The sequence below is a fragment of the Pezoporus wallicus genome, unplaced genomic scaffold (genome assembly GCF_028554395.1).
Source record: "Pezoporus wallicus isolate ANWC-B61680 ecotype Strahan unplaced genomic scaffold, APGP_CSIRO_Pwel_v1 contig_227, whole genome shotgun sequence".
NCBI classification, from domain to species: domain Eukaryota; kingdom Metazoa; phylum Chordata; class Aves; order Psittaciformes; family Psittacidae; genus Pezoporus; species Pezoporus wallicus.
The window spans coordinates 14,903,469-14,929,773 of record NW_026635704.1 but is presented as its reverse complement, the minus strand read 5'-3'; the positions used below and the strand labels follow the sequence as shown (position 1 = coordinate 14,929,773).

The following is a 26,305-nucleotide window of genomic DNA, read 5'->3' as shown; positions in this document are numbered from 1 at the left end:
TTCTGCCATAAACTACATAGTTATTCTTCATATTGTAAATTATGTAAATAAAAGGTAACTTTATTTAATGAATTTGCATTATTTTAAGCTAAATGGATAACAAAATCATGATAATATATGTAGCTGTTTCAGACAGAAATTCTCAGGAGCTAAAAACTAACAATGTTACTCTCTCAGCATCTGTTTGCCCACGAATTTTCAGCTCATTAGAGATTTCTGTCCCTATAGCTAAAACGTTTGTCAAGTTAACTAAATAAATAAATAAATAATCACTGATTCTTTTACTGTAAAATGGTGAACAACCTCCAATAGTTCTGTTACAAGAAATCTGTCATGTTAGGTCTGGACCCCAGATGAGCCTGCAGATTTTCTTTCTGATAAAAAAAAAGTGAGAGTTTGGTTTATTGAGCCTTCTTATCTCCTTGCTATCTGCTCACTTGATGACTCTGGTCTAAGTAGAGACATCACTGCTAGTGCTGCTTATTGAAAGGAAGGGAGAAGCAAGCCCCTATATGCAATTTACTTCAGCAGTTACTGTTGTTTAGTAAAAGACTAGTAAAATGCTTGCTTTCTCTGATATTGCAGGTTAATGTTTAATTTTCATCTTATTCCTCACACTACATCTCCTTGTAACAGTCAGTACGGTCAGCCAAAATGTTCCGACATATATTTTTTCTGTTCTTTCACAGAAATACTACAGATATTTTTAAAAATACATTTGCCCCCAAATTCCCAGGATTTTGAATTAAATACACACTAGGGGTATGTCTCAGGAAGGTTTTGCTTGGCTGCAGCCCATCATCGTGTTCCCCATAAAGACTTAATTCACTTTAACACAACATATGGATAACACTGTGGGCAGCGGAAACAAGAGAAGTCATTTCTGAGAAGACTAGCCATAAAAGAGGTCTTAAATAAACTCCCACTAGCCATCACAGGAACATATCCTGTCAACATGTTTCAGGGATGTTATTTTTCAGCCAAAAAGTCAAGGTTTTATAGAAGTAAAAGAGTGTGCTGCAATCCTACTGCCCATTTTACAGCAAGGCTGTAGTTTCTTTCAATCTGTTTTCCTTACTTGAGAGTTGGCTCATATAAATGATACCCATGCCTGGTCTTTCTGAGCTTCTCATATTGTCTAGATTATTTCCTGGCCACAGCAAAATACTATTGGTTTTCGTGTTTGGTTTTATTTATTTCTTTTTAACTAGAGACAGAATGTTGTATGTCCTGGAGATAGGCTAACCCATTCTACAATTAAAGGGACTGCTGTTTGCCATGGCTGTCCTTTCTGTCTTATTTCTGGATTATTCCTGCGTAGATGCTGAAAGAGTGTTTGTTGGGTTGTGTTTTAAGTAGCGCAGAGAGCAACAGGGGAGAGTAAAGAGGATGAATGATCATTGACATTAACCTCTGTGGCTCTTGCTATGGTGATGTCTACACATAATTAGGATTTTAGGTAGGTGTGAATGACTACCACAACTATTCACTTTGTGACCTTTTTGGGGTTTTTTTTACTTCATATCCACCATAAATGTATTTGCATCTATTTATTATGAAAACCACTTTTGATCTCAGTGAATTTCAGCATTAGGTTATGTTGAAGACAAATTGCCTTCAGATTAAATAAATCTCAGGTGACTTTCCTGCTTGGGACTGAACTTAATGCTATGAGCATGAGCAAGTTAAATATATGGAGGGTATAGTATTTGACTGATACTGTACAGAAAAAGGCCTCTTCTCAGCTGAGGAATGTTGTGGCCAATAAATTGTAGTCCTTACTCTTGGCAAGTCTTCCTTTAATATATATGATAAATGCTGTGGGTGACTTATGTCAAAAAAAAAAAAAGAAATAAAAATGTGAAAGGACATCCCTTTTCATAATTAGTCATAAAGTCCTCATATAATATTATAATGCCTGGCAGTTAATGCCTGTCAAGATTAATGTCCAATGCTGTGTTGTAAAAATGCAGAATAAAAATCAGTCCTTACATGAGAGAGCCACAGCCCATGCACATTTATCTCAGAAGGTCTGGGCTGACCTGCTCAGTCACTGGAGCTCTGTTTTAACAGTGTGTAGGTGTTTAAAAAGTGTTTACACCACAAAGCTGCCCTTCCAGATAACACTCCTGCTACATTCACAATACAGTGACAGATAAACAGAGAACAAACAACTCCCCCACTAAATACATTAAGCAATAATGGCACAAGATTAATGTAGGACAGTAAGTATGACAATCAGGAAAACAAGCAGTGAAAATAACCATCTGTTTGCTTAATGCATTTCAGTTTGTCATTCTTTGGCAATGAAATTGAAAGAAATACAAAGCAACTAATGCTTCACCTAGAAAAAAATGCTCCCGGAAAGCACAGAATGAGAACAGGGAGGGAGTTTTCGTAGGGTGCATTGAGGTTTTTTTCCCCAAAATTGATTGCATATTTTGCAGGCAGGCATTTTATTGTGACAGAATGTGAAGGGATTACTATGTATAACGTACATTTACCTTGCCTTTTACATTCAGGACTTCACTCAGTCTGCCACTGCCATGGATAAATTCTGTAGCCACTAAGACATCCTGTCAGTGTGATTCAAGAGTAATTCCAGCTTCACCTGAACTGAAATGTACAGTGGATTTCAGCTGGAGTCATGACAGCATTAAATTAACCTGGTTAAAATATAATGGGAAAATACTTACCCAAAGGAACTTACTTCATTGTGTATTTTATCCCAAGTATTATCTTTTTACTTCTGCACTAGTATGAGAAGTGAAACTTGCAATTTAGAGGTGCTTGGAAAGGTAGATTACATCTAAAATAGGTTTATTGTAAGAACCTATTATAGGTTCTAAAATTTATTCAAAATTTAAAATGTTTTTTTGACATGAGGAAGCTACTCTATATGTAATGTGCAATGGAATTAAACACAAAAAGTTGCACAATACCTGTCATCAAAGATAGGATTGAAAATCATTTTAAAATTAAATTAAAACATATAAATTTATGTGCTATTTAATACAAGTACTTTATTGCAATGGGTATAAATTATGATTTGAGATAGTAAGGAATCTATTCACTAAATTCCATTTTCAAACAAAATGAACAAAAGCATGTGGTTTAAGGTCCAACATTTTTGTGCCATCCCAAAACCACACCATCATTTTTTTTCCTTCTTATTTGGTTTACTTAGCAATAACTTATATATTCTCACCCAATCTGAAATAAGTAAACTACAGAGTGGGGAACATACTCTTAAGAGACTGGCTTTTAGCTTTAACAGAAGCAAAAAGCTTATCTCTGGCTGCTTCCACCTATTGATCCACTCCCATTGTGCTGAAATACTACTTGAAGTCGATGTAGCTGGAGATCAAATAAAATGATACAACCTCGTCAGAAATCACTATCAAGGTCCTTGAAGAAGAGGTGGAATCAGCACTTTAAAACTTTTTTTGCTTGTTATTTGGGTCATGCATTCCTGACTAACACCTGAACTGCTATTCAGAGAAAGTCAAGTTGGCAGCAGTGGGGAAGATCTTTAAAGGTGAGTGGAATCAAGCACTGAAAGTTTTACTATTTTACTATGGGTGTTTTACAGATTCACCATCACTGACTGCTTCAAAGTCAGGATGAGATGATTTTTCACTTGTAAAAAGAGCAACTCCAACAAAAAAAAAAAAAAACTCCAACAAAACATACACGCAAAAAAATACATATAAAAAACCCAACACCACAACACCACCAAACCTGTTCAAGAGATTATCCCAGTATGGTTACTGATGTCCAAGCAGTCCTGTCAGTCCTTTTCTATTATGATAGAGGCTGTACCTCGTAAACGGACAGGACAGTTTTGTCTTGCACCTAAGACTGCTACCTCAACTAAACAAGTAAAGTGAGATTATGGGTTCTGATTTGCAAGTATAAATGAAAATGAATTTTATTGATGCCAAAGATGGCAAAGTTTTAAGGAGATGTAGTGACTGACACAACTAAGGAAAGCACTATCTTTTTGAGTCGTACAGATTTTTTTTCCTGTAATCAGTTGATCTAATAAAGATATTATATCTCTGTACAGATCATGTCCTGTCATCACAACTACAAGCACTTTTATTATTCTATTTTTGAGAAAAAGTCATTAGAATGTCTCTGAACATACTATTGACTATTGTAACTGGGATCTGAATCTTCTCTTCTGGCACAGGGCTGGGAAACAGGGATTTCCTTCTCCACAGTTTCTGAGATCCAATCAGCAGGGAGGGAAAAAAAAAGGAAAAAAAGGATGGTTTTCCCTGGAATTACTCCCAATATACTGATCTGATTCTCTTTCCTACTAGTGATAGACTCTTTCTATTACAAAGACCTGTCTTCCTGTGGTCACATACAGTATATTTCACATCTGCTACTGCCAGAATAGCTTAAAATGACATATGACAGAGCACAGGACAAGAGAAAGCTGACAGAATCCCTCCATCATTGAAGAGTCAGCAAAGACACAGAATGTGATCATGGTCAAAATTTTCACAGCCAACTGCTGTGCAGAAATGTTTTGCAAACAACATTAATCCTTGTAGAAAGTGCTGAGTGAACCCTGCTTGGGTCTTCCTTTGCAGAAGGGTTGAAAAGTGACAATAAGAGACAGTCTTTCAAGAAGAAATAATGCATGATTAGTTAAGATCATGAAAAAAGAGGGATTTACACATATCTAAAAGTATCAGAATGTGGTTGTATCAAAACCAGAAATTATTTTTCAAACAAGTTACAGAGGAATGCACATGGTATATGGGAGTCTTAATCACTGCACATATTAGGAAAAGAAATTTACTTATGCCTAACAACTCAAATTGTGTTTGATTTGCTGTTCACTCTTATATTGAAAATATGTTTCTTAAATGGGTTCATTTATCATTCTTGCTTCTGCAGAAAAGGCTAGTATGCAAGAAAAAAAAAATCCCATTTCATAGCAGTAGTTGGAGCCCTTACAGTTAATCCTTACTATTGTCCATCCATAATATGTAGTATCGCTTAGCTTACACACAGGCAAGAAAATCCTTGGAAACAAATGGAAATTTATGGTATTTCTTTCAAACCACAATAAATGGAAAAAATCACTTCATAGTAATGAGTTTCTGTCTCTAAATATGCTCAACAGGAAGATTTCATCCTTCTTGAACTAAAACAAACAACACGAGGTTTCTGACTCCTAAAATGGGATATTAATAGGACCAGTAGACTATGACGGGTTTTCCTTTTAGGAAAGAAATGGAAACCCTATATCGAATATCACTGCTATATGTGCATTTGGGAAAAAAAAAAAAAAAGTCTTTTTCAAGCCCATTTTTCTGTTCCTAACTTGGTGATGACAGCTGGTTATAACTTAGTACTCACATGCTGGCACAAGTCCTGCTTCTGATATTTCCTTTTTCTAGATGGATAACAACATGCACATTAACTTCATCAAAATAAATATCTACCTGCAGTCCTTCTAACAGGAAAAGATCATTTTTTTCTAGAACATTTAATCTTTGATCAATACAATTGCACTGGTTTTACCCAGATAAGTATTAAAATATTAATTTCCTAGTTTTCGTATTTTAAGCTGTATTTGAGCTAAAGTTCAAAGCTTTCTCTTCATATTTCTCTGTTTCTCTTTAAATCATTTCAGTTTTGGCTTTTTCCCCCTACAAAATTACATTATAATGACATTTAATTCAAGAAAATTGATGTTTTCTATTACCACAATGTAAAAAAAAATTGCATAAAGCAAGCACTTTAACATCTCATTTACCCATACCCCATCAGAACTCTGTCATAGCAATATTTAGAGTTATTTAAGAGTTGATGCATTGGAGGGTAACTGTACTTTGAAGAACTGGCACAAATAACAATTAATTGGGGGTGGTGCTGCACCAGTGCTGAGCTGATCACAGGAAACAATAAAGAGGATGGTGTAACAGGTCCTCTGTAGGACAGAGCTTTCTGTCACCACGATGACATTATAAAAACAAGTGGTTCATAACGCCTAAGCAGATGAATGCAGACACTATGCATTTTTGTGGGTATTAACAGCTTATTGGCTATTTCAGCATGCTCCACATACAACTTTATAATAAGGACAAAAGCAGCTTAAGCTCAGCAAGCAATATGGAAGATTGCCACTGTAGTTTCCCCCACAGCAATTCCAAATCCTGTTTTTCCTCATGTACAATAAAGGCTATAGCATTTCTTTCTTCTGTGACTTCAAGCATCTTCAAAGAGAGACACAATCACCTTCTTCCAAGTACCAAGTATGTCTTTTCCTTCATAACATGTTATTATTGAAAAGTGTGTTAGGGTCTTTTTCTTAGCTTACATTCCACCATTCCTTTTTCATCTTCCATCAGGCTTTAGAGTGACTAACCAAAGAATGTGCCAAACAGACCACAAAGACTTGTGTGAGAACTTTAAATTTTATAGTACCTCACAAAATACCCACATGTTCCCAACACCACAAGCAACACTGAACACCAGTTTGTTAGAGACCAAAAATAAGTGAGAGCAAACATTGATTAAATCTTTATTAATAAAAAAAAATCTCAGTATAAAAAAAATAGCTCCTTCTGTACACTTAAAGATGAAACTACACAACAGTCACAAAGATACATAACAAGTCAATTTAAAGATTCCTGAAGCTGTTTTTCAGAATCATGCTGTTTTCTGTTGTCATGTGTCATACATTTATTGTCTCCATCAAAACTGTAAGCTCCCCAAAGCAGTCACTTGAGACACTTAAGTTATGCATAACCATGACAATCATTAACCTACAAAGAAACAGGTTGGCTACATTAATGTTTGCTATTGTTAATTCATCCAGTGATGGACAAAAGTCAGGCAGGTTTAGGGATAGTACGTCAAAAAGTTGCATAGATTATTTACAGAAATAATATCATCCAGCCAAAAGCCTGTTATTTTCTATGACCTCTCATGTACTTCAATCTTTCCTGGTAGAATAAACAATCTGATGTACTGCTTTGCAATACTGAAGAGTAAATGAAACTATGTTACTGTATCTTTCAAGAGCATGAATCATGACAAAGGTAGACTTGGTTAATAACACTAATGTTATTACTTTGAGTTGAATACTTTGCCAGATCTAGCACAGAAAGCTGACAGGCAGCAGTGAATATTAACAGTCACTGGAGAACAAGTAGCACTTTAAAGCTACAGCAGAGCTGGTAAGGATAATCTAAAACATTAGAAGTATCAGCTCTGATTAAGGTTGCTCTTCTGCTTGGAAGATGTCAGTGTCCATTAGGATTACTGGTTTCTTCTCTCTCTCCCTCTCCTATTCTGTCCTCAAATACCAACATGCACAGGTACGAATGAAAGTTGTACCTGGGTATTTGAGTTTGGGATCTATGCACCCTGCTCAAAGAAAGAGATGAAACTAATAACCATTTCTTCATGTAACTGGGCTTTCTAAAAAGCAAAGCTATTAACAAACATACTTGTACACTTACTCCCTGTACCTGGTATGCAAATACTTGATAGAAAACATGTACCATATAGCAGTCTCCTACTCTGGACTACATACCTGAATTTTGTTTACATCCGTGTCACTATCAGCCTATAAGCCTGATATCTTAAAGGTAAAACTGACGGGTATCACCTATTGTAAAGTCATTCAATATACATGCTTCTCCTAAACTTAGAACATCTTCCTGCCATTTTGCTCTAACTCCAATTCATCAGGATATTTAATACCGGTAACTTCCATTAGAGAGACATCTCAAATTATAGGAACTCTGTAATGAACAATGTAAGCCATGGACATGTCCATTAAGCAATGACATTTAAGCAATGACAAATCTTTTGAAGATACACTTCTCCACTCTCCCAAAGGTTTTGTTTTCTTCTTGCAGCTGAACACAGACATTAGGAAGATCCCAGGCCTCTTGGAAAAACAAGTCTGTATGTAGTATCTCAGTCAGTGAAGCCAACATGCTGTCCTATTCAGCTGTTGGTACTACAGAAATATATATATATAAAGGTTTAAGTAAGTATATTTGAGGAAACCAAAATGATTATCTGAGTATTTTTGAATGCATTCATATCAGCTTTTTAACATAAAAAGGGTAAACTGCATAAATGGGTGTGCAAGTGCTATAGGTAAAGGATAAATACCCCATGAAGAACAGTAGATAAAGGATAAGTACAATGCAGAACAGTAACAATCACTAGCACACACTTAGTGTAAAGTAGCATGAGTGCATTTGTTAAAATGAAAACATGGGAAGCTTCAATAGCTGTATGCTTTTAAGAGTCTTTTAAGCCCTCAAAATAGCATTGCACTCCCCAGTTTGTTTTAGCCTATTACAACTTGTTTATCAGAACTTTTACCACAAGGAAAATGGAATGAGTAAGTTACCCCCATCTTTGTAAAAACAGGACTCACCTGCCTGCTGACAGTGTTTTTCTGCCAACAGTTGGTGGAGATGTTTCATTCTGGAAAAAGCTTTTTATCCACCAACTTCTATCAATTAACTCAGGTAACCCTGCCAAAGGAGACAAAGCCAACCAACACCATTAGACACTAGCTAAATAACAAATAGGCAAACTACAAGATTGCTTGAAAGAAAGGAACAATACCATGAAATGCTTTGTCCTGGTCAGCAACATTCACAGCATCTGAACACCAGGAGGAGCTGGAAGAAACACTGGACTCCGAGTTCTGCCTGGCTGGTTACAGAAAATCGACACACATAAAAAAATGCTTTGAGAGAGTACACTATTTCTACACCAAGAATTTCTCAGACATTTCAAAATATAAGTTTATTAAGTGCAAAGTACAACTTCTGTATTACATAATGCCATTTTAAGGAACATAATTTTTTCTTATAAGTTGATCTCAGTCTACTTAAAATTATAGAGAGATCTATTTGCATAACTTTCACTTAAATCAGTGACAAATCTTAAGATCATGTGCATGTTGCTATCAGAACAAATGATTTTATTATTGAATATTCAAGTCCAAACCAACCTAATTGTTGTACTTTTCACTGTGACACAACTAATTCCTACACTTGCACTGTAGCATCCACGCAGTCCAGAGGGATCCTAATTCACCATATGTATTCTCAAGCTACTGATTGTTTCACATGCTTAGAAACAAAAATGTGAGTTGATTCTGTGCTCCAAGCTTGCAAAGTAAATATGAAGTTTAACTAGAAGCCTAGACTATCCAGGGTAACACTTTTTCTATGTTATGTTTTAAAAATAAAAGATATTACATATGCCATTACACCCACATTACATTTCTAAGTAGGTAAAAAAAAAATTAATAGGGAAAATAAATGGGGAAAAATAATAACCAGAAGCAGATGCTCATTAAAACTGAAGTTCCTTGATACAATGAAAAACTCCCCAAGCCATTAAAAACTACCACGCAAAGCCACCCTTTTGCCTTCGGCTCATCCAGGTATCACCTGAACCACTCTGACTCTGACTTTTCATGAGGGGCAACAACCCGGGAATCTCCTCGGGAGAGCCTCTGGGGCGCTCAGCCTCTATCCTCCAGAGGACCCTCCCCGGCAGGCAAGAGGGGGAGGATGAACACAGGGTGACGACTCCTCTCTCCCCTCCCCTTGCACTTACTTCTGTAGTACTGGTTCTTGGCCAAGAGGCAGCCGGCTGAAGGAACCGAGGCCATGGCAGCAGCGAGACTGGGAAACTGCCTCTCCGGGACGAGCCTGCGGGAGGAACGAGGCGCTTTACCGGGGAAGCCGCGACCGACGCAGACCGAGAGTAGCCGCGGCGGCTGCGGCGGCACCCCCGTCCGTGCCCGCCCCAGCGGTTCACCTGCGTTACCCACGGAAACCACCCGTCCCGATGAGAGCAGGACCGCAACGAGTGTCACTGGGCGCCCGGACTGCGCCTATATTGGCGGCGGCGGGCGGCCCGCCCCGGGGGCGGTGGGGCAGTGGGGCGGGACAGGACGGAGCCAGCCCAGCCCCCGCCCGGCCCCCACCCGGCCCGAGATAACCCGCGGCGACCGCCAAGGTCTCTGGTCTGTTCCTCATCCTTTTGACCCATTATCAGCTCTGGAGTGCATTAAGCGGGAACTAAAACCGGCGGTGTTAGCTATCCTCTGCCCTGTGGGGAAGGAAGGGATGAAGCAGACAGGTACCTCTTTCAGTCGAGACTTTTATGTCGTCTATAAATATGGACATCACAACGCACATATGCTAGAGAAAGTGAAGTTAAAGGAATGTTCTTCACTCTCACAGTAAAATAAGTGAAACCTAAGTGAACGGCTTTGTAAAGTTAGAGTGAAGTCCCACATAAATCACCAAAGGAGGTTTTTCTCTTCCCATGGATAAATGCACAACTCTCTCTAAACTGTTGTAATCCTATCCCTTGTCCTACAGTGTGTTTCCTCAGCATTCGGAATTGTCAACAGAAAAAGTAAAACAAAGTTTTTACTATTTGAGTTGCTCCTGCTCCGCAAGGAAATGTTTTATTTATTTGTTATTTTTTCACAGCAGGAGTTGTGGGTAAGAACACTGCCATGTGTGGTGTGCGACACCATGTTACACTGATGTATCTGACTGCTTGAATAGTGCATCCTACATGAAATGATAAGGACATAGTTCAGAATTGTTGCTAGTATGTTTGCAAGGATGTAAAGCACACTGCAGGAAAACTGCCTATAAAATAATACTCATACAGGAATATAACATGTAAGCACAGTTTATTTTCCTGGGCCTTTTTATTCATCTGCTTAGTCTTGACAACATGGTGGTCTTTCCTGGGCAAAAATTGGAGGCTCACCTTCATGAAATCTGCAAGATTGACAAAGAAAATACAGCTGAGCTGGTGCCATGCACTAGCACCAGCTACCCCATATGTTTATCTCATTATGTAAAGAAGCACTGCAGGAGTAGGAAAGTTTACAGATTTTTTGATACCCCATTCACAATGTACCTCTCTACCCACTGTTGCAGTTCCTTGTTTATGGATGCTTAAATGTAACTGAACCATCAGCTTATTGTATCGGTGACCTCTTTTCCTGTCTTAATACTAAATTTTCATTTTGAGGCTCATTCTATTTGTGGGCAATATATTTCTGCACCACCCCATTTGTTTTTGTCACCACAAATGCCCTCACAGTAGGCACTGTTGAGTTGTCAGATCCATTCCTGAAAGAAGGGAAACCTCCCCAGAGAGCCATAGGAGGTGCACCCTTGAGCCATGAGGGTGGGCATTTGTAGTGATAGGACTTTGTCCTAGACAAGAGCTGGCAACATCATAATTTATTATATCTGCTATTCTCTTTCAGCTTTAAGATCCTGTTTTAATCTACTCATAACTTTGTCAAGGTTGTTACTTTGTCAGAAAAACTATTCTGACTCTAACATGCCCCAGGTCTAGGCATTGTATGCAGCAAGAAAGCAGACATAAGTGGTTCTCTTGTGATCCAAACAAATGTGCATCCACATTGAAGCCATGCCAAAACACTCAGGAGCTGTGGAACACCAGGTATGTGAAACTTTAAATTGCTTCGCTGCTGCATTCGTATTATTTTGCTATATCACATAGCATACATGGTCATATAACAGTTTTGTTCGGGAGCCCTGTTTCATGCATTGCACTGGAATAGAAAGTACTTATTTAATGAGAAGTTTCCCCCCATTTCTCCCACTCAATCTGGCATTATGTCCTACCTATTGTATTTTCTTCAAGTAATGCTCTGAATACAGAACTAGATTTTGACAGTAATTTTCTTCCATGGTTATTTTTACAGTGTGCTTATTTTTACAGCGTGCTTCTAAAATACTAGCACATTTATTTTCAGGCATTGCAACAAAACCAAGGCGTGCTATGATCTTCAGTTAACAAGTGGGAATTCTGAAATCTGAAGGAGCTCAGATACAAGAATCCACATATATTAGGTTTCTGATATGAAAGCAGTCTAGGCCTTTTTTATATCTATTTAGCACTATGCCACACTTCATTTACCCACTTACTGCTCTCATTCACTTCTCAGCACATTAATAAATCAGATTCTCGTCATACATTTTAAAAATTGGTTAGTAGGCACCTATGATAAATGTAAGGAACTCTCATAACTTCAGTTACAAGCTCAGGGGCAAGGTTATAATTTAGCTTTCAAGACAGAACTCAATTGCCGTAACCACTGACCTGTTCTTTTTTCCATGAAAGCCTTTGCTGCATTCACCACTCAACATGTCCCAACCACAGAAGTCCTACTAAATGCACTCTGTAATCTCTTTAACATCACAAGTTCGGTTTATATCCATGCTTTGTGCCAAAAAGACAGGAACCCTATGAAATAAATAGTGCGTAATTGTCGATTTTATAAGAATGCATTTACAGAAGGCACATTTTCAGCCTTTCAACTTGACCTTAGCAACAGTGTTAAATTAACTTATGTTAATTGTTATGTTAAATAGACAAAACACTGAATTATGTTATCCCATGAGCCATGGACACTCATCAAAAGTATAATTTAAATTTTAAAATTAAATAGGTATCACCCATTATATGAGTAAATCTCCCACCTAATTGTGTCAGGATTACCTGGCATAACCCTTCTTTAGACATTAAAAGTAAAACATTCCAGTCAAAACAATAAAAATGAAATAAGTCTATATTGAGCTTAATCTTGAAGCTTACCAGTTAATTATTCACTAGACAAGGTTTATCTTGTAAACTTAGCTACTTTTTCAGTTCTTGGAATATCTGTGAGCATGATGCCAGTCTTTTTGTGGACTTGTTTTGGTTGTTTTCTTCCCTGCACTTTTGCAACAATTTTTTACTTTCCCTTGTTACTTAACCTAAGAGTAAGTGTGGTGTTAGAAAGCGTAGTGTTGCTTCATGGCTGTGTCCTTTGAATGATTGTATGGGTGCTCTAACATTAAGGTTTAGAGAGATGTGAACAATTTCAGTGAAAGCATCTTTCCATATGCATCTACAGAATGGTGCATTTATGGCATGTAAAGGTAGAATATTCCCTCTTACCAAACTTCTGGAAGAGCAGATTTTGCAGTTTTTCACTGCCCAGTCTTATTGCCCATCCATAATTAATATTTCAATCAAACTTTTGTACAACAAGTATAAATAACTCTTATTTGAAGGCAATTGTGTCTTAATTTGACAGGATGACTCTCCATGAGAAGACTTAACTTCCTGGGTAATGTTTTGTAATGGGTGTATTAACATTTTCAGAGAACTGTCATAAACATTTCCTTCATGAATCTTTCAGTAACTCTAATTATTTGCTATCTCAACAAATTGTTTTGCATACTTGTCATGTCAGATTTTGAAAGGAGTCTGTAAGTAGGCTTGCATGAAAGAAATTATGCAGCTCCACTATGTCAAGTAACAGACTTTTGCTGTGCAAAAGTCAGCTATCAAAACCTGTTTGGTTTATTAGCTACCTCCAAGGACCAGTGTCATCTCTTACTTTTACATTAATTTTTTTTACTCTTCAAATATTCCCTCAAGACAGACAGCTCAGCAAGTGTACAGGCTCATCTATCAAAACCAAGATTTGAGGAACCGATGAAGAATTAAATGGCAGTGTGTGAGGTGTCAGGGGAATTGGAAATTTGTATTGTATGTAACCTGTGAAGAAGCATAGGGCCATAAAGACGCTGGGGAGGGCCTGAGCACAAAAGGAACAGAAAAAGTGTTTCTCTTCACTGCTGTAGTGTGTGGCACCACTGGAAACCATCAGCTTTGTAGTAATGACCACTCCCAGCAGTGAAGTGATTGCTTACTGGCAGTTCTGGCACTTTTAATATTATTATTATTTTTAATCCTTACTACAAATGTGAAAAAAAAATAGAAAAAAGATATATTTTCTTTTTATTCCTGACCATTTAAGATATCAGATGACACTGAAAGCAAAGAGTAACTACTGAACTCTAGACTCCATGCAGCACACCTTTGAATGAAGCATATTGCCTGAAATGTCACCAGAAATAGGAAAAACACATATTTTGACCTATAAGCCACACCGCCAAAGTACTGGAAAAGACTATACACATTGCTAGACTGTTGGTATAACTTTATGAACTTACAGTTTTCAAAACCAACAGTTACAAGTTTCTCGTCATTTAGTTCCATGTCCTGTCTAGTACAACACTCATAAGGAAACAAAGACATTTTAATGTGTGTCATTTTAGCTGTATTTTAAAATTTAATTAAAACACATTTTTCTTTGGATCCAGATACAAGCAGCTGGCCAAGTCTAATAAATTTCCTTCAGCAAGCTACATCTTTTACATCTTTCTAAGGAGGCATATGAACACTTGGCCTTTTTGTTACTTTCGTCACTTAATTATGCCAAAGAAGAAGGCTTAAGGGTCCAGCATGATGAAATATAGAGGTAATAAATTGTACTCCTACAAAACAGAATATATAATTGAATGGAATATAATTGAACAAATCAAAATTGAAACATAGGCAAGTTTATATACCCCTTTAATATATCCATGGAGATTGACTTTTCTATAGAGATGAGTTGGCTTGTTATTCAATTTCATATCCAGTACAGAGATGCACAGCCCAAACTATGCATATTTTAGTATCCTTGTCTATTTTGATTCAAATAAGCATTTTATTGTGTAGCATCCACTTTTTCCAATTGCTGCAAACAGTACTTTGCATTTTGATGTACACACAGACTGCTCTGATTCAGTTCTGTACCTACTCTCTCTCTGTTCTTGCAAGTAGCATTGACTTAGCCTCACCAGATTGAACACAACCTGACACCTCTGCAGCTCTGCAGAGGTAGCTTAGAAAGTGTTTAAAGCCTAGCGTGCCCCACAGTGTGTAGAGACCATACCTCAGCACTGAAATACCACACCCTTGGCATCCTCATTTCTTGGCTGGTTGTTCTGTCTCCAGGCCAGATGCTCACAATGGAGCAGCATGAGGTGCAAAAGGAATCAAGAAGTATGTGAAGAAGATGCACATATTCATAATTTTGCAGCTGGAATATTTCCTATTAACCTAGCAACATAACTGCCCTGGGACAAAATCCACCACATCACAGAGAACTGTTTCAAGTTTAAGCAGTCAAGGACAGCATACTTGCACAGCTAGTTTAGAATCAACTGTCAAGACAGGAAGATGTGTTGGAGCCCTACACGGTGAGGTGGCTATGCCCTGTAGTGAGGTGATTTGTGTTGTCCTTGATGGAGGTGGCACTCTGATGTAATTTTTCCCTGTCTCATCTCCTGAACCCCAGTGCTAATGTCATACTGAGTACAGAAAGGATGGCTAGGATGTTACAGAAGTGTCTGCCTGCCAGGTCACATCAGGACCTGCAGCCAAGCCCGTACAACTGTTCTGCAAGTGTCAAAGGACCTGTCCAAAATTAGCTGTACACAAGCTTCTGAGAAGGAACCAAACTTTAAAATGTTCAGGGCTGCAGGAGCTTACTCTGCTGCAGTGAGTGCAAGATCACATCCATGAACAAGAAAAATGACAGCTGCTTTAGTTCTATGTAAATCACAAATGTCCACTGATTCAGTGAAAGCCGTGTTATCAGGAGGACTAAGTAGCCCCACTTAGACAGCTCATTCTTATGTCATCTTATTCTACTTTGTAGCACTTTTTGTTTCCTCCAAAGCCACTATATAGTAAAGACACAGCATGTTCTTGTATGTCTCAATCTGCTCCACTGCAATAAATTCATCCACCATGTCATTATATGTCTCAGATACCTGCTCTGTTTTCTACAGGAACACCTGAAGCAACATGAAAGCCTTAATCCACCCACAAATCAGTCCAGCCTGGGGAAAGGCACAGTGGAACACTGACAGTGCAGGACTTATCCTGCAGTGATGTCAGGCCAGATACTCAGTTCATTATGCTTGTTATTTCCTTCTCTCACACTTTAACCAGCTGGCCTCAGAAATGCAAACATCATAAGGACTGACCAGGGACTCTGACATTTTTTCTAGACTCCCTCAGACTTAAGAGTTTGTCTGTACTAGTAGTTTAAATATGCTTGGAACCATTCCTTGGTCCTGAAGAAAACTGGTGTGGAATGGCCTATATCTACACTGGTTTATATGGCAAAATAATATGGTTACACCCAAAGTGGTCTGTGAAGTATTGTCTCTTGCTTCTGTTAAATGCCAAGCTGCCTGGGATTTTTTTGGGATGGAGCAAGGGAAAACGCTAAGCCAATCCAGGACTTTTCTAATACTTTTCTAGTATGGAGAACCATGGAATCATAGAATCAACTAAGTTAGAAAAGACCTTTAAGATCAAGTCCAATTGTTAATCATGTTCTATTCCCTGACAAGGTTCCCTGACATTAATTTAAGGGTTAGCTAATTTAATATGATGTCACTGGTGCCTAGTGTAAGAGATCCAGAGCTCAATAAGCTTGCAAACAAGTGAGTCTCTCCTAGATGTCCATTTGTAAACTTACCATGTTTAACATTAGAGTCTTGGCAGCTACTTAAGGTTCAGTTATTGCATTTTTTTAGATTTGTTACTGTTTTCATCTCCACCAGTGCTTCTGGTGGAAAGTCTTTTGCTCAGGCTGCTGCAAAGCTGCCTCTACACACACAGTGCCAAGTCTTCTGAAGGGCTTTCTGCCTGAAATATGCAACATGTCAACAATGAAAAAGTAGAGAATAGGAACTGTCAATCCCTGCTTCTGTGATAGCTTAGTACCAAAAGGACATAAAAGAGCCAGACAAGCAACATCTCTGGTATACCATTAGTCCCAGCCTCAGTCCTATTCAACACCATTGCTGAACCTCTAGGCATGACATACAGACACTGCATTTCAAGTTGCCTCCATGAGAAAGCAGAGGTAGCCAAACTGGATTCCTCTCAAGGTAAAAATGTTCAGCATCCCAGCAGAATTCACTCCAATAATAAACTCATCTGGAGGCAATGAAGGCATATTTGGCAGCATTTACTGGAGCTGAGGACAGAAGATGAGAGGTTTCTTCAGGACCCCATGTCTGTGCAACCTCATGTTTATGTCTGCAAACTCCTTTTGACGTGATTTGTGTGTTATGTGACTTACTGTGCATCAGCATGCTCTTGTTTTCCTCTCTTGTTTTGCATTTCTAAGTTTATTTTTGGTCTCTGACCTAGGTTTCCCTTTTCCTTTTTAAATAAACATGTTTGAGCTGTTAAAGGTATGTTGATCTCTCTTGTTTTTCAGATTCCAGGGCTCCTAAGGCTTCATAGCCTGTAAGGCTGCACAGCCAGTTTCTGCAGAGTTCAGAGTCCAAAACTAGAAGATAGCATAAAGAGCAGAGAGAGGAACCCCAAAAGGATAAGACTTTCAGAAAAGGAAAAACAATCTAGGAAACTTTGCTTCAACAGATAGAGGTATCTTGTTCAGATGTGCCAGATGCCAAGACCTGAAGGTCACAGCCTTTGGTCAGACTAGAAAGAGAATGACCATCTTCCTGTTCAAAGCAAGGAAAAGTTATTATTCATAGAATCATAGAATAGCTTGGGTTGGAAGGGACCTTCAAAGGTTATCTAGTCCAACCCTCTTGGAATGAGCAGGGACATCTTCAACTACATCAGGTTGCCCAGATCCACATCCAGCCTGGCCTTGACTGTTAGGGATAGGGTATACACCACCTCTCTGGGCAATCTGTGCCAGTGTTTCACCACCCTCACTGTAAAAATTTTCTTCATTATATCTAGCCTGGATCCACCCTCTTTTAGTTTGAAACCATTACCCCTTGTCCTATCGTAACAGGCCCTACTAAAAAGTTTGGCCCCATCTTTCTTTTAAGTCCCCTTCAGGTATTGAAATGCCACAATACAGTCTTCCCAGAGCCTTCTTGAGGCTGAGCAGCCTCAGATCTCTCAGCCTGTCTTGATAGGAGAGGTGCTCCAGCCCCCTGATCATTTCTGTAGCACTCCTCTGGACCTGCTCTAAAAGGTCCATGTTTTACTTCTGCTAAGGACTCCAAATCTGGACACAGAACTGCAGGTGGGGTCTCATCAGAGCAGAGTAGAGGGGTAGAATCACCATTCTTGACCTGCTGGTCATCCTTTCTGATGCAAATCAGGATACAATTGGCTTCCTGGGCTGCAAGTGCACACTGCTAGGTCATGCCCAGTTTTTTTATCTACTAGTACCCTCAGGTCTTTCTCCTCAGGGCTGCTGTCAATACCTTCACCCCCCAGCCTGTATTGATACCAAGGCTTGCCCTGACCCACATACAGGACCTTGCACTTGCCTTTGTTAAACTTCATGAGGTTCACATGGGCCCACTTCTTGACCTTGTCCAGGACCCTCTGGCTGGCATCCCTTCCCTCAGGCATGTCACTCAGCTTGGTGTCATCTGGAAAATCCTCCATGGTGAAATGTATTAGTGTGAGAAGAAATTTATCCACCAGTCTTGGTTTGCCTACTTCATGGGGGCATAGATAGCTGTGATGGAAGATTCCTAATTGTAGGACTTAGCTTTCTTGCTGGCAAATCCAGAGTAACCATGGAGGACAGGTCCTCTTCTTTCTAATATGCTTCATGGTCCCAGGGTGTGCATAAAGCAGAGAGGCTGGGATTAGTAAGCACATTACCAAATTCTGCAATCAAAACTCACAAACACCCCACCAAAGTACAGTGTGGATGCAGCTGATTGATTTGTGTCAGCATTCACTCTTTGCATGCCACAAGCCTTGGGAATATGAGGTCGTATTCACTGCTACTAAAGTATAGCGGTATAGATACAATTATAAAACAGTATAAGTACAGATTTACAAGCCTAGAAATACAGAAGAGAAAATGAAAGAATGGCAAACGTTCTTTTAATCCATATTGTAAGCTGTAGGATATGCTTTTTATCAAAGCACCAACAAAATCACATGACCTCTTCTCACCCTAGAGGTATGTTCTGTAACAAGCCTTAAAGAGACACTGATTAAATAAAACTAATTCAGTTGACATGTGTTGCTTCAGCCCTCTGCATTTATGGCAGGATCAACACTGACAGGTGTTTGTCTACTTACTGTGACATTAAATCATATAAAATTTGATGTAAAATTATAGAAATGGGTGTTTAGACTGATGTGCTGCTGAGAGAGGTGATCTCTTTCAGGGATCTCTTTCAGGTAACCAGGAGCCTGACCACACTGCTGGTGCTACAGTCACTCTCCTCAGAGTGACTAGACTGTGATTCCAGAAGACTCAACACAGCATACAGCTGCTTGACATAAAAAACCTGGCTCCTTGACCTTCACTTTATTCTTATAGTTTAAAATAGTTTCAGCCTTGTAGATTTTTAATCCATTTCTCTCTGAAAAATGATAACTGGTGTCTACACTCAGCCTTGTGATTTCAGGAACACAAGTATACTTGTAGTATAGTCTTATTTACCAGGTTCATAGTAGGTTTTCTTACCAAATGCCAGTATGGGAAAAAAAAACAAACCAGGGGTCTAAAGAACAGAGTCAATAGTGCAGTCAGTTTTATATAGCTAAATGAAGATTTTCTATTTATTTTCATTTGATCAGTGTTTTACCTCCTTCTTATTCTAATCTAAATCTGGTATGAAGAGGTGAGTTTAGCCACATTCTGATTTACCAGTGGGAAGAATGTTAGGCATTTTTTCATATATCTTCACACCACTGAAGTACAACAGTTGTAAAATGGTCTTACTAGGGTCAGTCTCAGCAATGAGGAGTCTAATCAGGCAGAAAATGTGCAGCCCATTGCCCTCACCCTCCTTAAGTGCAAGTTTTTCCTCCATTTTGCTTGGAATGCAGCTAAGTTAACTGCAAGTTTCTGGAGTGAATTCAAGTCCAATAGATCCTTTATAAATTTGGAAATGGAAAGCATTTCATTGTCTATGTGAAAGCTGACTTTTGGAGGAATCCTGCAATTGGTACCAGTTTAAAAGGTACACTGAATTGTTATGTATGAGATCACATATTAGGATTACAACTAATTTGTTCCCTCCATCCTTCCTTCTCTTTCCTGTCCTCTCATATCTGCGGCAATCTAATCTATTCCCTTTGAAGAATTCTGTTGAGAAAAACATGAGTTATAGAAGACCACCAAATTATAGAAGACCACCAAACACTTATATACAGAAGCCAAACAAAGTGTTGTAGGACACACAATGCAATAGAGAGGCAAGGTGAAACAGTTGCTCCAGTAAAACCAGAAATGATTACCTGATTGTTAAACACTTGAAAATGTCCTAGAGGATATGATACAGAGTATATGTATGAAATTGAAACTGTGGTCTTTCATAATACTGTGCAATGCTCAGCACTAACAATTTACAAATCTTGTGATCCAGACTTCTCAGAGGATTTGCTTTAGAAGTGCACCCTCTGCAACACAGGCACCAGGCACAATGACATAAGTGATAATGGGGAGGGGGGCTTGGCTCTGATTTTTTACACATACATTTCATTCTGTTAGTCAGTGAAACCAAAATACTATCTATTTAATAACACAGTACCACTGCCATGGTTGATAATGGAGTGAGAATTGTTATTTGCAGATTGTCAACTCAAGAGGAATAGATTTGTTGCTGTTGATTAAAAGTTACCATTTACAATGTTGATAATGGTTAAGATTGAATGATTACTTGTTGACATATAAAATAAGTCCATGTTACCAGTTTTTTCCGTGTGAAATAGATGTTTATGTGGTACTACAGATAAAATTCACCTGTGCAACTGATATTAACTGGATGTTTTAACAGCCTGAGCAAATGTCTAAAGACTAAAGAAATAAGAAGGTGCTATTGTTTCACACCTAGTCCTAATCCTTCTAGAAAAGAAAAAAAAAAAACAAAAAAACAAAAAAAAAAACCCCTCCCCAATAAACATGATATAAAACAGGAAATTTGCACTGCTAGAGTCCATGTTACACTTACTCTGACTATGACAAGGCCATCTGACACTTTTATGAGGAAATAGAAATACACTTTTCAAACACTTGCCTTCCTTTGCTACCTGCAATTACCTACAAGTCCCATTAAATGCTTACAAATCTTATTATCATACACAAATGAGCCATACAGAGTGTTGATGTACCCTGTGCTTGCGGAAGTGAAGCTTTATTCAGGGCAGAAGAAACATACGATCAAATCCTGTATTATCTATTTCTATCTCTGACAAATGCTGTAAATCCTCAGTAAATAAGAAGTGTCAAGCCGTAACAAATGGTTGAGGCTTCATTTCTGCATCATTACTGGTTTTGTTTTGCTTCTGTTTTTGTAACCTACTTTGCTTCTGTTCCTGTAATTCTCTAATTGCCAAAGAAAAGTGGGAGAAGTGCTGGATTAATTTCATATGTCTTTCTCAGAAAAAAAAATGCAGAGATTGGAGTATTTAAACTCAGCAAGAGACTCTAGAAATAGTTAGAACTGGGTTATGCAATCCTGGAAATGTCACCCCCACTTGGTTCATCTCACTTCCCTTCAGTTAGACTTTGCAGCATCTTAGCTCCTCCTTATCAGCCAAGAGAGAAGAGCTTATAATTGGAAACAAGTGTTCATATTCACTCCTTCACCTTGGAGAAAATGAAATGTTGTCAGCAAGTTTAGGTAGTTATCAGTTCCCTGGGTAAAGTCCTGCAGCCGCTAATCATAGGCTGTCCTCACTTGTTAATGCAAAGGCTGCTGCCAACCTGGGAGAGAGAACTGCTGCCACATGGTATTTGACCAGCATGCTTTAAGCCCTTTCAGGACTGCCAGAAAGTTACTGCCCTGCAGTTTGAGAAGTAATTGTAAAAAATCCCCAGCTTGTCATTATACCTACAGTTTTCTTGTAAGCCACCTTTGGGTAAAGACAGCTCTGCATATCTGAAAAAGCTTTAATATTGGAGGAACATGTACACAGAACATGCACATAGAGGTTAAAGTTAGGCAAGCTGCCAAAACAAAGTAGTTTTGCTCAGCACTGGCTTCAGCTTTCACACACCTGCTCTGTAATTCACCAACTTGGTACTTTGGTCTTCAGAAGGACCAATGCCTGGACAGAAATCAACAGAAGTATTTCTAAATACCTCTGAGGATCTGAGTACAGGTACTTTTTGTTTTATCAACAGAGTTCTATTTCTGTATTTTCATCTGGGAGATCCAAGGACACCAAACAACTGATGTTAAAGCATGTTTAATGAATATTGTTGGATTAATTCTCAAAACCCCATCTATTTTTATTTTAACTCTTAAAACCTGTACCTTTATTATAAAGTGCAGTTTTCTAATTAGCTTATTAAAGAAAATATTCACAAATTAAGTGCAGTCCAAATTCAGTTGTTTAAATCTTTAGGCACATTCTTTTATGCACAATTTGCAATATGCAGAGTTTCAGGCAAATGTAGACAAGATGGTTGTGCCCAGTCACAACAGCATGTACAGCAAGGTTAACTAGTCAAACTAAATGCCAACAAGTAAGAACAAACCCTATGCTCAGGCACTCAATTTTATGCACGTAATTACTGTGATTTTATCTTTATCACAGATATAGGATTATATTTTTTATTTTTCTGAAAGTGTAGTACTTATAATAGAGACAAAACCACCATCTGAACCAAAGAGCCATTCTGAGTATGAAAGCAGTGATTCAGATACAGTTCATTAACCTTTTTCATTTTAATTACAATCCAGTCCAAAATTATATTTTTTATATTACACCACAATGACTTCTTTAATTTACCGGAAGTATAAAAAAAAAGAAAAAAGAAAAAGTAAGATCAGAAAATCTTACTGCAGAACTTCATAGTTTTTCTACAAAATTTGGCTGCAAAATATTGCTCTAATAGTAATTTGTGTCAAAGTGTGTGTTATTTTACGGGTTTGACATTGATAGGAACTTTGATAGTTCTGATATGGATAGTCCTTGGTAATTTTTAAAGCACTAAGCATTTCCTTTCTCCTGGTTCATTTATTTAGGGTTTCTCTATTGAGCTTTTTAAACTTAAGCACTTAGTCTGAGTCAAATATTTCATTTGTGTTATAGTTTAGGAACTTTAGAAATTACGAGCTAATGGTGTAATTCAGTCCTGCCACTCCCCACTGGAAGCTGAAGGATGCCCACAAGCACTGGAGCTCAAAACCAGGAGACTGAACTATTGCAGTTGTCTCCCTGAAGAGCAGGCTCACAAGGATAACCAGGGTGGCCCTGGCAGGACCTCAGAAGCACAAGAGGGTCTGTGAAGCAGTTGTGTTCCCACTGAGTGAACTCTTCTCCCTGTGGTTTCCCTGCTGTACTCTTCCAGGTACTAAATGAAATCTGGCTCACTCTGTTCTCTGCATTGGCAGCAGGCTCAGCTTGGAAAGTCTGCTTTATGGCTTCAGATTCCACCTTCTCCAAATTTGCAGCATCCTGCCAAAGGATCATTAGAGTCATTTTTGTCATTTTGGCTTTGTAGGAGGTAAAAGACACTATCTTAAGAGCCAGCTAAAAACTCTCAACATTTTTTTGCAGAAGTGGAGATCTGAAAACCTTAAGAAATCTGTAGGAAAGCTTAGAAATGCATCATTAGCACTGGCCTTTTATACATACATATATTTGAGCTACATGGAAATCTTACAGGTAGGTATTTGCCTGTTCAGCTGTTTTCTCAATGGAACTGCAAGTGCTTTGAAGCCATGTCTACGCTATTCCCATTACCACCATAGAGGCCCCAGGCTGCAGTGGCTTGTCTGCATCTGCATTTTCCTTAGTTTGCCGGAGGCATATTCCTGCTTTGTCGAGGATGTAGTTCTCAAGGCCTTGACTACAATCATGCAAGCTCTTATATCTTCTTTGAAAAACACCTCTTACTCCTGCATAGACCCTGGGGCCTGTAGAACCACTGTCTGCTGCCATCCTACAGCATCTGCACTGTTCTCAATGCATTACAGAAAGCTACAGCTTGTGAGGTTGACAAAGGAGAAAGGATAACAGAGGCAGCAAAAATATACAGGTATCTCCAGATTCAAGGAAAGTGCAAAAAAAAACCAACCCATCACCTTGCATGGTTGCTGGAGGCCATTTGGCTACTGGGTCTCCTCTTAAGAAGTTGTTTCAGCACCAGCTGAATCTCTGCTGTTTTCTGATGTACTCAAAGCATGGCAGATGCCATCATCAAATTCATCCAGTTTTGCCAAATCTGGATATGCATTATGAGCATTGGTGATTCACATTCATCTCTTGCTAATTTCTGGATACAAAAGATTACTGTCATGGGACTATCTCAGAAACTGCTCAGTGCTGGAGGTGCATCACACCTCTTTCTGTTTCGCTTCTTCCAGTCTAGAAATGTATAGGTATTTCTCCAGGAAAACTGTGCAAGACTTGAACAGATCCACGGAATAGCAATCTGGCATTAGTGAACCTGTTGTGGCTGTGGATATAATGAAGTCTGCAGGCCACCACCATCTGTTCCTTTCCTGTCTGGTGAAAGTCTACAGCACCCTGAACATCTTTGCTGTAGTCAGGGGGAATAACACACTCAGCTGTGCTAGGTAATGCTAGCCAGTGTTCCCTGGACAAGGCCAGTGCTTAATACAATCACACAGTCTGAGTACCCACAGGCAATTCATGCACACAAGTGTGAGCCATGTGCACATTTACTACAGGTTTCAGAATTGCTTGCACTTCCCAAAAAGAAAAACCACACTCATCCCAGTGAAACTGATATCTGTCATGTGTAGGTGCCCACCCACATGGTGGCATACCCTCTGACTATGTCATACCCTCTTCTTCCAGCTGACTCCAGTGTACATGGGGACTTGAGCTATATAACTTAATCTGGACGGTGATTAGGTGCTAGGGAGCCTGATATGCCATTTCTATGAAACATCCTTTCAATGAAAATGCTGCCACATTCACTACAATTTGACAAGTATTTCAGAGTCTGTGCAATTAAGTAGGGAGCTCTTTTCAAGCCTAAGTGGCTGCAGAAGTAGGAATATTTAGCTAGGACTTTTGCAAATCCTCAGCACATACATGGCTTTATCCTACCTCATTGTACATCCTTATCCAGGAGCAATTTCTAGTTTATGTGTTAGCCCTCCTAGCTGGCAGTCTTCAAAAACGTTTCTAATTCAGGAGCCCTAGGCACTTTAAGGGGGGGAAGGTCCAGCTGGTGAGTTATTCAGTTTTTGTGTGGGAATGCCTCCAGAGTTTTCTCTTCCAATGGGTGCTTTTAATCCACTCTCAGGAGCATTGCACACACTGTGTGACATGGAAAAGCGGGCCCTGTACTAGAGTACTGCAAGAAATAGGGTTGTGTAAATATAAGCAGATGTCTGCCCAGTGGTGCAGACTTCCTCCTGTTGTGAAGCTCAGTGCTGATAATGCTGTAATTCAAATAAAATGAGGTGGAAGTCCTTCAGACCAGTGGTTGAGGAGCTGTTCCTATTCAAGTGCCTACCTTACAGTGCTGGGTCACAGCCCACAGGGCTGTATCAACTTACCCAGAGACTGTCTGACATGTAGGGAAGGAGTCTTTTTCTCATTTCTAATATTCAGCTCAGTGCTTAACATGTCCACTTTGGACACATATTTGCTTTGCAACTTGCATATTTTGAAGACAAAGAAAAATGTAAAGTGTGCAGTACATCAGATTGCTTTCTTAAGGTTTTGTTTTCAGATATTTCTCAGGCTTCTATTTGTCAATCTGCATTACCTCCAATTACCTTGATCATTCATCTGTGGCCAGAATTTCTGGCTCAAACATTCTTCACACTCTCCACCCAATGCTTGGAGAGAAACTGTAATTCCACACAGTTTTTACTTGAGTTTTCAAATTATTTTTTTTCCTGTTTCTTTGCATAGGCACTAAACCATAGCTCTGGGGAATCTTTCAGATTTGCTAGTAAAGCTCACCAAAAGGTTTCATAAGTTTTTAATCTGAATCCAAAAACAAAAATGAAAGAGGAAATCATAGTTTAAAAATGAATATTACATACTCTATTATCTTTCTTTTATTTGCCTTCAGGTCTGCCTACTTAAAAAAAAGCAGGTGTACTTGTTTCAGTACAATCTAAATCCTTAATGAATCTTCAGCAGTAACGGGCAACACTAACATTTTTGCAAGTTTTTTAATATAGTTTGACAGGTAAGACTATGGAAAGCAGTAGTCCATTCTTTTGTATTTATGAAACAATCTGAGATTCTATAATATCCTGTCCTGACATGATCTATTGTTGTACTCTTATTTCTTGCCCCTGTTATCTGGCTGCTGCTGGAAATTTTACTCATAGGTGCTGATGAGTTGCCTTTGAATACAATCATGTATTGTTGCCTGTTCTTTCAGTCTGGTTTATTTTGGGTGATAAATGAACATCTCGAGGCAGTCATCAGA

General features: G+C 38.7%; 1 protein-coding gene and 1 long non-coding RNA gene across 2 annotated transcripts; one reads left to right on the top strand and one right to left on the bottom strand.

Annotated features, from left to right (window-relative positions):
* Positions 1-6,534: 6,534 nt before the first annotated feature.
* PPDPFL (pancreatic progenitor cell differentiation and proliferation factor like) lies at positions 6,535-25,422 on the bottom strand. Its single transcript, XM_057397758.1, has 5 exons — positions 25,412-25,422; positions 9,625-9,724; positions 8,620-8,709; positions 8,426-8,525; positions 6,535-7,996 (listed from the first exon to the last, which is right to left on the bottom strand). The coding sequence occupies exons 2-5, from the start codon at positions 9,677-9,679 to the stop codon at positions 7,984-7,986; spliced, it is 258 nt and encodes an 85-aa protein (XP_057253741.1). The 5' UTR covers positions 9,680-9,724; positions 25,412-25,422; the 3' UTR covers positions 6,535-7,983.
* Positions 14,571-16,104, top strand: LOC130592971 (uncharacterized). The gene is made up of 2 exons (XR_008970725.1): positions 14,571-15,149; positions 15,744-16,104. It is a non-coding gene; the product is annotated as an uncharacterized LOC130592971 (long non-coding RNA).
* Positions 25,423-26,305: the final 883 nt, after the last annotated feature.

What these genes read in the sequence shown, in the direction of transcription:
- PPDPFL (XM_057397758.1), bottom strand. Translation starts at nt 9,679, where the DNA reads ATGGCCTCGGTTCCTTCAGCCGGCTGCCTCTTGGCCAAGAACCAGTAC. An exon ending in CAAGAACCAGTACTACAGAA is followed by an intron (nt 8,710 to 9,624) that starts GTAAGTGCAAGG and finishes TTCTGTAACCAG; the next exon opens with CCAGGCAGAACTCGGAGTCC. An exon ending in CCAGGACAAAGCATTTCATG is followed by an intron (nt 8,526 to 8,619) that starts GTATTGTTCCTT and finishes CTCCTTTGGCAG; the next exon opens with GGTTACCTGAGTTAATTGAT.